The sequence below is a fragment of the Lactuca saligna genome, chromosome 6 (assembly GCF_052625555.1).
Source record: "Lactuca saligna cultivar CGN05327 chromosome 6, ASM5262555v1, whole genome shotgun sequence".
Taxonomy (NCBI): domain Eukaryota; kingdom Viridiplantae; phylum Streptophyta; class Magnoliopsida; order Asterales; family Asteraceae; genus Lactuca; species Lactuca saligna.
This window is the reverse complement of record NC_136422.1, coordinates 105,853,333-105,863,834: the sequence shown is the minus strand read 5'-3', so window position 1 is coordinate 105,863,834 and position 10,502 is coordinate 105,853,333. Positions and strand designations below refer to the sequence as shown.

At 32.2% G+C, this 10,502-nt stretch overlaps 2 protein-coding genes across 5 annotated transcripts; both read right to left on the bottom strand.

Moving 5' to 3' along the window:
- Positions 1-636: 636 nt before the first annotated feature.
- LOC144999603 (phosphoinositide binding protein) lies at positions 637-5,785 on the bottom strand. Of its 4 annotated transcripts, none has more exons than XM_078958732.1 (10): positions 5,646-5,780; positions 5,533-5,555; positions 4,997-5,250; positions 4,333-4,398; positions 3,514-3,582; positions 2,368-2,734; positions 1,401-1,559; positions 1,277-1,326; positions 1,131-1,188; positions 637-1,046 (listed from the first exon to the last, which is right to left on the bottom strand). In XM_078958732.1, the coding sequence occupies exons 2-10, from the start codon at positions 5,540-5,542 to the stop codon at positions 841-843; spliced, it is 1,239 nt and encodes a 412-aa protein (XP_078814858.1). In that variant the 5' UTR covers positions 5,543-5,555; positions 5,646-5,780; the 3' UTR covers positions 637-840. The 4 variants fall into 4 exon arrangements, with proteins under 4 accessions (XP_078814858.1, XP_078814859.1, XP_078814857.1 ...); XM_078958733.1 differs by having other exon boundaries at positions 5,533-5,561; positions 5,646-5,775; XM_078958731.1 differs by lacking the exon at positions 5,533-5,555 and having other exon boundaries at positions 5,646-5,784.
- Positions 5,786-9,285: 3,500 nt separating this feature from the next.
- LOC144999935 (uncharacterized) lies at positions 9,286-10,166 on the bottom strand. The gene is made up of 3 exons (XM_078959082.1): positions 10,037-10,166; positions 9,744-9,959; positions 9,286-9,438 (listed from the first exon to the last, which is right to left on the bottom strand). The coding sequence occupies exons 1-3, from the start codon at positions 10,163-10,165 to the stop codon at positions 9,295-9,297; spliced, it is 489 nt and encodes a 162-aa protein (XP_078815208.1). The 5' UTR covers position 10,166; the 3' UTR covers positions 9,286-9,294.
- Positions 10,167-10,502: the final 336 nt, after the last annotated feature.

The following is a 10,502-nucleotide window of genomic DNA, read 5'->3' as shown; positions in this document are numbered from 1 at the left end:
CTTTTTCAACCACCTCCTTGTGGCATGCTAGTTTATTGTGACAATGTAAGTGCGGTATACTTATCTACAAATCCCGTTCAGTATCAAAGGACCATACACATTAAGATGGATATTCACTTTGTTCGTGACAAAGTCGTCGTGGGTCAGATTCAAGTCATGCATGTGCCCTCCTTTAACCAATTTGCTGATATTTTCACGCAGGGCTTGCCATCGTCTTTATTTCTAGACTTTAGATCCAGTTTGAACATCCGTGAACCTCCTGCTCCAACTGCAGGGGTTGTTAGTGTATCTTTAGTTATAATTGTATCTTTGTATAGCCCATTATTTTATTATTCTATAAAGGCCCACAAGTAAACATATTTATGGTGTTTTAATGGGATGAGATACGTATGGGAATGTATTCTACCTTCACTTCTACCCACTTAAACCACTACATCCAACATGACTTTTACCGATTCAAACTAACAAAGTGATACAAAAATAACTTGAAAACAATAATTAAAACGTGGCTGTGAAGTTGTATCAATACCAACAAATTGCCACAACCATTGAAAGAAGCACGTCTTCTATAATCCTCATTACAAGTATACTCTCATCAAATAAGTATATTTTGTTGTGTACTTATTTTGTAGGATATATTGAAAGAGCTGTACAAATGTTATTCGAATATAAATTCATTACGTGAATACATCATTTCACACTATTTTGTAAACACAATCACTAACATAAATAAAATCCACTCATTTTACAATTCCAACAAACCCAATGCTTTTTTTAATTCTTGATTACACGCCAATAACATAAGGTTTTTAAAGTCCATGGATCAAATGAAGATATATTTTACGTAAACCTTGGCATATTAGCTCGACAATTCAATAAATGTTGCAAGCCCTCTATCCACTTTTGTTTTTCGTCTTTGGTGTTGCATTCAAACTCTATTACTCTTTCAGAGGTTTCTATCCCGAAATATTGCCTCTCTTCATTACTATCATCCATCTCTCTTCCAGGCCATGCTGGGACATCAACATAGACTCCAGAGACTACAACTGCAGGAGTAGCAATTCCACTTTCATATTAACACAAATCAATATTATAAATCTTATAAGTATGATATCATATATACTTCTTACACTTCTTTTTCTTTGTAAAAGTTCCTGCCATGTGCTTGCTTTTCATTTTTGCTACCACCTGTTGGTAAAATAGATGTTATAATTTGGTATTTATGTAGCATCTTGAGAGGATTATACATATATAGATAGCATTTATTGAGTATTACCTGCCATTTTGTATTGACCTTGAAAGAAACTTGCTTCCAATGAAGGTCCCCTGTATCGATAATCACATAATAGTTCAAAACCCTTCCTCGAAACTCACATTTTGCATACTTTTTGTGAAATTACCTTTTCTTGTAAGCTTCAAAAGTTCGCCCCCTTTAAAAACAAAGTTTAAGGCTGCCAAGACATTTAACTCTTTGCCTTCTTCAACGTGTTCCTCAGCCAATGCCATAGTTGTAGGAGCCTTTTGCAGCCTAGATCGTAATGTTGCAGCTCCTCTCAATGCTGTAGGATTTTTTTTTATAATATATTTACAGTCACCCATAAGTGTGTGTTAGTAAAATGCAAGAAGTAAAAACGTAATTTTATTGATTTGTTTATTATAAAATCGCATGCTTTTTTTCTTATTATAACATTGTACTTCAAAAAATTTATCAAGTTATATAGTAGAGTCATCTAAATATTAAAAAAAAAAAGTCCCTAATGTCCTAATAAAAAACACTAAAAGTAGAATGCTATAATTAGATCCATTTTTTCAAAGTGCAATACCTAACTAAGAAAATGGAAGTACAACTTCTTAATAGAAAGAAAAGAAAGTAGAATATGAGAACACACAAATAAGTGAAATATATTGTGATCAAGGGTTGACCCATGAATTTTATGAAGATGGGCAAAAAAAAAGTTAATTCTTTTATTGGTGGCAAATATTTTTGAAGTGTCAAAATATATTATTTTTGAGTACACATATTTTTTGGCATGCCCGTGGTTATGATGCATTTCATCTAGCCCTAGTAGTAAAACCTCTTTCACATAAATGGCATCTTTCGTTTCCTCTATTTTCATAATTAATAGATGCATTTAATTATTGTCTAGCTAAAAGATTGACATTTTCGTCGTGTTTGTCACACACAGGGCATGACCAGACAGGATGAGAAGAACATTCACGTCTTTTCACAAACAAGAAAGTCCACCTTTTTGGTCAGGACAAAAATAGCAATTTTTGTCCCATTAACATCAGTTCTAGTTCCAGTTCTAGTGTATGCATGTTTGTCCTCTTTAGCAAAAGAAAAGAGACTTAAAAACCAATTATTACCAGTGGCTGCTCCAGCAGTGAGAGTCATTATATCACCATTACTCCTGGCAATAGTAGCAGAATTTACAGCTGATAAAATCTGTTCATGCTCAGCTCCCATGTCCTCTGCAATCTCTATGCAATGTGATGCCACTAGAGCTGCTGCTGCTGCTATTGCATTTGATGTTTTTGAGCGCTCCTTATTACCTGAATTTTTGCTTAATGTTGCTGATGAAGCAGTAAGAGCAGCCACTGCTGCAGCAACTCCAGCCACTGAAACTGCTGCATGCAGCTGAGCATTGTGTGTTCTTATCTCATGCTTCCTCCTCTCTTTCTGATCCTTTATCCATCTACCCATTGTCCTTCCTCTCATAATGTTTCTGTATAGCTGTAGATGGAATAATAATGATGGGTTAATTGGAAGAACTAGCAACTTACTTTCAGTTATTTATTTACTATTGAATCTTAATTTATTTCATATTTTCTCTCTTATAGCGTTGTACTTCGAATTAATCTACTTAATCATATCAATGTCATCAAAATATAAAGTGATTTGACTGCTATAATTGGATAACTTTTTCCAAGTAAAGTGTCCTTATAATTTTTTGTTTAAAGAGAATGCTGTAATTGGTAGACTTTTTGATAAACAATTTGCATAGAAATGAAAAAAATATGCTATTATAAACAGAGAAATAAAAAGCAAAATGTTATTCCTTGCATTTATCCCTAGTAAATTGTTACAAGGCTACATGCCAAAAATAGTGACGTACTATCATTTATTTGTGCATTATAGCATCCTACTTTAATTTCTTATAGTTAAAACATTCTCCCTTTCAATTTTTTTTTTCTTCTTATTACATTCTGCTTTGAGGTATCTGTCCGAATATAGCATTTTATTTTGAGTTTTATTTTTATTAGGATATCACACTTTGAAAAATCTACCCAATTGTAGCAATGTCATCCAAATTTGATTTTTATTTTTATTAGGACATCGCTACAATTGGGTAGATTTTTCAAATCACAACGCTATAAAAGAAAACATGAAAGTAAGAGGCCATAATATACAAAACAATGAAAGTATTTTTTTTCTTTTGATTTCTTGCATTAAGCCCATTATTATAATACTAAATATGCAGGTGGTCAAGGTAGCCTAGATTATATACATACCCCATTTTTGAGTAATTGATGATTAGAAAGAAAATCTTGGTTGAGAGCTTGATGAATCAGAAACAATTCCTGCAGCGGATTAGACGATGGGTGAGCATGGTTTCTTGCTAATGCCCAAACCCCGTTTTTGTTCGGTTTTTCCAGTTTCAGGTTTTAGTTCTTAGGTTTGAGCGGATGGATTTGGGTGTTTCCATTTTTTGGTTTTTGAGTGTTTGAGTTGTATAGATCAATAAAAATAGCAATTGATCAATATATGGGCTTGTTGAAGCCATAGTCCATGAAAGCATTACAAAGATATTTCATTGAATTTTGCATAATGTAATAATCGCAAAAAGCATCCCAAAAATTTATATCTAACTACACAACTAATGGAATGGAAACAAGAAATACCTTATTAGTTAATCAAATAAAAAATAATTAGTATGTCATAAAAACAACATAAGATATGGTTTGGTTTGTACTTTCTGTTTCAAAACAAAAACCAAACCTAGCCTAAAATTTTTGTTTTATTAAAAGCGAAGAACCAAACCATCGTTTTTGTTTTTGTAAATATCTCGGTGTTCGATCAGTTACTGTTTCTCCGATTTTTTGTGCTTTTGGCTCAGTCTTATGGCCATAAAATTAAAGTACTCTCGCTGATTAATACCCAAAAGTCAAACATTATGCTGAAAATTTTAAAAACAACCTTTGATACTATGTTACTCGATGCCTAGTTCTATAAAGTATTTGATGTTAACGAATTCTATATACATCCTTTCATTGTAGACCAAAAGCAACCAAAAGATAGCTAGCTAATATACATGCATATATAACACTCACCTTCATTTCATCACTTTTTCTCGGAGAAACTGGAGGGCTATCTGGTTTTGCTAATGGTTGAGGTTGCTGCAATAAAATGAAAATATACAAGTTTAATTAATAGGGAAAATGACTTACGATGAAGTTTTCAAATTGTTCAAAAACCCCAATCATGTTTTCTCTGTTCAGAAAAACCCAACAAATTTAACATTTATCTTAAAAACTCAACTATGTTATATTTTTATTCAATTCTATGGAAATCACCATATTAGGAAAATGACCTTTATGACCAACAAAGTTTTAAAACCGTTCAAAAAACATCAATCATGTTTTGTCTGTTAAAAAAAAACCAATAAATTTAACATTTTGAACAGACAAAAGATGATTGGGATTTTTTGAACGGTTGGAAACTTCGTTGGGTTTTTCTAGATAAATGTTAAGTTCGTTGAGTTTTCTTGAACAGGCAAAACATTATTGAGATTTTATGAACAATTTGAAAACTTAGTTGGGGTTGTAAGTCATTTTCCCTAATTAATATTTAACAGAATTTTGAGATAGAATGTATATTCACTTATTCATTTGAGGTTTTGTTGGAAAACAAAATATGAACTACATCCTATAAGTCTCTATGAGATGATGATAAATCCCATGATTACTGAAAGATAGAAGCAAAAAGGGATCTTACATGTTCTTCTGACATTGTAGATGAGCTCTCTTGATTACCTTGATCAACATTGCAAAATAAATTAGGGTTTTCAACAAAAGTGTGGGAAAGAGCTTTCGAGACTTCCACAGATGAAACACTCCATGACCTCCCTAGAAACTCCATGGATTCGGTTGGAGTGTGGGGCAGTGGACATGCCGCCGGTAGCCAATTCTCGACGCCTTCCTCCTTTATGTTTTCAAGCCTATTTGCCATGCACTTTAAACTTGTGGCCACTACATATTGTTTATGAAAATTAAAAATAAAACACCTCTTCGGGCGATAATACCAACATATTTACATTTTATCAGCAATAATAGCAATATATAACTTCATTAATTAAACAAGTAAAATCTTAACAAGTTTCACGTTGTATATTAGTATTATTGCTAAAAGATGGGTAGCATCACTATATTACTATATATTATATTATGGGTAAACTTAACAAGTTTCATGTTTATATTTTGAATAAGTACTATTGAGTAGATCCCAGCGACGTGCTATTTATATACACTTACTTGATATCATCAATTGACGAAGGCTGCAACTTGTCATGCAGAAAGAGATGAGATGTGAGCGAGGTCAAAAAAGAATAGACGAGCTTAGTATTTAAGCAGTTTAACTGTTTTACCTTCAAGAGTTGTGAAGAACAAATAGGAAGTTGAAGTGGTATGTATGCTATGCCTGAAGTGTAGCTCGATCATTGGGTTTTCGAATAGATATTTCCAACTTGTAAGGCTCCCGCTCCATTCCTTTATTTCTATACCTCTCGTGGATCCCGGCTTTATAATGGGATGTTATAGAAAGCGACCGATAAACGGAAAAATAAATATTCACAAACATGGCCTACAAAATAAATAGAGATGTGTATTGTCACATATGAAAATATGCCCTACAAAGAAACGAGAATGATTATATAGTAGTATAATAATAAGTTGTATAGTATTTTATTAGTTTAGCCCCCACAAATGAAAGAAGGATTTGTAAGTATGAAGCTAGGGTCCTTGCTTTTGAAACATAAAGAAAATTGTTTATATGGGAAGCGGCCGACTTCATAATGAGAAATTAGTGAATTCCGGCTTTTGGGGGGTTCAAAGTATGGAAATGGGTCCCTCCTTCCTGCTGCATTCAGCCTTAATTAACCGGTACAAGTGTTAATTTGTTTGGATTTTTATTTATTTATTTATTATTTTTTTTTTTTTTAAATCAAGTTTTCATATTATATGCTTTTAGATTATAGGTTGTTATATACGTGTAGTACTATCTATAATGTTTTGTATTCTTTTTGTGATCCACTACAAAAAAACAAAGCATTAGCGGCGACACCTAACAATAGCGGCGACATGTAAATGGCGCGTTACATGTCGCCGCTATTGCTAGGTGTCGCCGCTAATGCTTTGATTTAGCGATCTGCGTTATTTTCACCTTATCCGTCCGATTTGTTTTCGATCTAACGGCTGTTGAGGAAAGCGGAAAGGCGCGCTGACTTTTCCCTCCGCTTGTCGCCGCTAATGCCCTAGTGTCGCCGCTATTGCCCTAGCGTCGACGCTAATGCGAAATGCAGATATCCCCTTCACAGATTACCTTTCTATCATTTTTTTCCTTACCTTCCACCTTCCTCTCGTTTTTCTCTCTTTCTTTCTTCAATATCACGAATTTTTTCCAACTTGGTGGACTAGGAATTGCTTCTTGGACCGGTGCTAGCCCCTCCTTCCCCTAAAACAGCCATAAACCGAAGGCATTTAGCCAAATTCCGAAATTGCCCCAACCAAGGTCGAATTTCTCATCTTTTTTATGATTTTTCTGTTTTGGTGTTAATTTAGATGATAAATTGTGAGTATTTTTCAATTTTATTGAGTGATTATATTTGTATTTTGAGATATGAAGTGGTTATGCATTTTGTTGGATTATTTTGTTGATTTGTGTGTTTTTTCAGATTTGTGGGAATTTAATTATGCATTTTGTGTATATTTTGAAATTTATGTTTAGATTACAATAATGTATAATAATAATAATAATAATAATAATAATAATAATAATAACAATAATAATAATAATTTGACATGAATATATACATTTGTTGGATTGAAATTTATGTTAATACCACATTGCCTGAAAATGAAATTTAGATGTATATATTTGTATGAAATTATAATGTTATTCTGATATGTTGTTAATATATTTTGTTTTATTTATAGTTGCAAATGCTCCAAACAATACTACAGGACCCGACCTGTTCTGCAGCATTGAAAGAGTGGTTTCGCTCATTGCCGCCACCAAATAATGAAGGAGATGATGATGAACGCGAGTAGTTATTTTAGGATTTTATGAAACGTTTTGTAATTTGGAAGAATACTTAATGTGGTATGGATTAATATTTTGGATTGATTGTATAATATGTACTAATATTTCTATAAAAACTTATCAGATTTTTCAAATGTTATATGGATTAATAGTTGGATTGATTATAAATTTAATATTAAAAAAAAAAAAATCAAAAGAGTATTAACGGCGACAGCTTTTGTGGCGACACTAAGTTATTAGCGGCAACAACCTATTAGCGGCGACGGGTAGTATTAGCAACAACGCGTTGTATTAGCGGCGATTATGAGCATTAGCGGCGACATTAAGCATATTAGCGACGAAACAATACCGGCGACGCATTTGCAGCGACATGTCGCCGCTAAAGGTATCAGCGGCGACAAGTATCGCCGCTGTTGCTCAATCTTCTTGTAGTGATCTTTGTAGTGATCTTGATGCTTTAATATTCCAAAAAAACACTTATAATGGTCTACTTTTGTATAGTATCGAATTTAATGTCCACTTATATACCAAGGCAACATGTTATAGCTTAATTTAAACTTATATTTAAATTATAACAACAATACGTGATATTCATATGAAAATTAGTTATCTTTATAAAATTTTCATAAAACTCCAATGATCCTACTTTAGAGCTTACAAATTATGACTTCCTGATATCCAAATTCCAAATATGATATGTGTATGGATAACCCGTATTACAAAGAAGATAATAAAAAAAAACATCAATTATGCAAAAGCTATGAAATTCAAAGTTAGATTCTTTTTATATTTGACACAAAATAATATATTTTAGAGGTAAAAAATAATGAATTACCGATATCCAAATTTGTAGCGTGAATCGCTCATTACAAAGAAAACTGTGAAAAAAAAATCAGGTCAAAGTTTGTATAAAATAATTACAAATGTTCTATAATCAAATAAGTTTTTTTTTTTCTTTTTTGATAAAAATATTTATTAGCTTATATGATAATAAAAATAAGTTTTTAAAAATATTTGAGTTAATTTATATGGTGGCAAGAAACTATAAAAATGATAATACGTAAATGTAATGTTTTAAATAATATGTAACATTTTAAATATACATTGTTATAATTTGTGTGATACTATAAAGGATTTTACGTACATAATGAAATGATTATATATTTGAACATCTTACATAAACTATATTACTATTCAAACAAATAAAACTAACTGATTCATTAAACCAATAAAAGATAATAACTTGTTCTTCAATAAAATAATAATAATACACTACTAGAAAACTAGGGTAATAGTTACGGCACAATCCGTAGCTATTCGGTAGGTATAAAGCGATACCTACGGATTTGCTACGGAAAATATCCTGTATCATAAATGCCCGTGGGAAATTTTTACCTACGGAATTGCTACGGACTAGCTACTGAATACCTACGGATATTTCCGTAGGTATAATACCTACAGAATAGCTACGGCCGGTAATTGCTACGGAATACCTACGGATTGCCAACGGGTGTATGTTCCTACGGAATAGCTACGGAATAGCATGGCTACGGATTACCTACGCAAGTGTTTTCCTACAGAATAGCTACGGAACTGTTTAGCTACGGATTTCCTACGGATTAACGACAGAACTCAAGTTTGACTAAAATTGACTTTCTTCATACGGAATACCTACGGACCTATTTAGCGACGGATTTCCGTAGCTAGTCCGTAGCTAATTTCATTTTATCAATAAAAATAAATTTTAAAAATTTAAAAATTTCCATTTTTTGTCAAATACCATATCAATTCAATTTGTCCAAAATACACCAAAAAATGTCCCTAATACCAACTTTGACACATTCAATTCCATTGTCTTAAATACCATACAAATGTCTCAAGTACCATACAAATTAGGCATAACAAAACAAGCAAACAATACAAGTGTTTCAAATTCAATTGTTCCAAAATACTTATCAATTGTTCCAAAATACTTATCAATTGTCCTCGGGTGGATTATCGGGGGGACCATGGGGTTGATTTCCAGACATATTTATCATCCTCATAACCATCTCCATTTGTTCTTTCATTTGTTGTTGTTGTTGTTCCATGACAGAAACTTGTGCACGCAACCTATCAACCTAAAAAATGGTGACACAATTCAATACTTAAACAATAATAGCAATTTATTTTAGTTTATTGTAACAATGCATTTTAGTTTATAATTATAGCAATACACTTAACTTTTAAACCATAATAGCAACATATATTTACTTTTATCAATTTAATCAATATTATCAACAAACTACATAACCTTTAACCATAATAGCAACATACTTTTGTTTATTATCAATTTAATCAATATTCTCACCAAACTACCTAGCTTTTAACCATATTAGCAACATATTTTTGTTTATTATCAATTTAATTAGTATTATCAACATACCTCTTGTTGTGTGCTATCCGACTGGGTGGACTGGGTGGATTGGGAAGATGGAGTCCCTAAAACCAAAAAATGTATATCCGATGCTCCTATCCCATAGATAGCACCCTTCTTCTTTCCTTTTCTTCTAAGTTGGCTTTCCTCCCATACATCTACATCATCCTTACGATTTGAAGGATCTTCACCAAATTTGTTGACCAACCCATGCAGATACCCCTCCTACAAATTACAAAAAACATGATTGTTATATACAAAAATGAGACAATCAATATACATAAATGATAAAGATAAGTTACTAGTGCTTCTTTGGCCGTCTGCGAGCAATATTCAATATTTTCATGATTTCCCTCAAAATATTTTTTCTTTGACTCGGCGGTGCCATGCGTCTGCACGAAAACATCATATTGTGTGGGTGGTTTACCCATCAATTTTCCTACATAAAAGTCAACGTACAATTAATGTAGTTAGTGTTATAACAAAATAAGAATAATAAAATTTATTATTGTGATACTTACTAATTTCCTACGGTGCTGGTCAAATCCTATACTACCCGCAGTGTGTCTTGCTGTTGACCCACTAGAATCTGCGGTGTTGCGGTTCTGCTGAGCGATTTTTGAATTCTTTTGCCACTTCTCTGTGGACCAATGCTGTGAAAAGAATATATATATATATATATATATATATATATATATATATATATATATATATATATATATATATATATATATATATATACAATAATATAATAAGAAATAAAAAAAC

Bases quoted from the DNA above. Each gene is read 5' to 3' on its own strand.
- LOC144999603 (XM_078958731.1), bottom strand. From the start codon at position 5,718: ATGATCGAGCTACACTTCAGGCATAGCATACATACCACTTCAACTTCC. The intron at 5,251-5,645 runs GTAAAACAGTTA...AACAATATGTAG, and splicing joins GTTCTTCACAACTCTTGAAG to TGGCCACAAGTTTAAAGTGC. The intron at 3,583-4,332 runs GTGAGTGTTATA...AATCCGCTGCAG, and splicing joins GAAAAAGTGATGAAATGAAG to GAATTGTTTCTGATTCATCA.
- LOC144999935 (XM_078959082.1), bottom strand. From the start codon at position 10,165: ATGGGTAAACCACCCACACAATATGATGTTTTCGTGCAGACGCATGGC. The intron at 9,960-10,036 runs GTAACTTATCTT...TGTAATTTGTAG, and splicing joins AGACGGCCAAAGAAGCACTA to GAGGGGTATCTGCATGGGTT. The intron at 9,439-9,743 runs GTATGTTGATAA...ACCATTTTTTAG, and splicing joins CGGATAGCACACAACAAGAG to GTTGATAGGTTGCGTGCACA.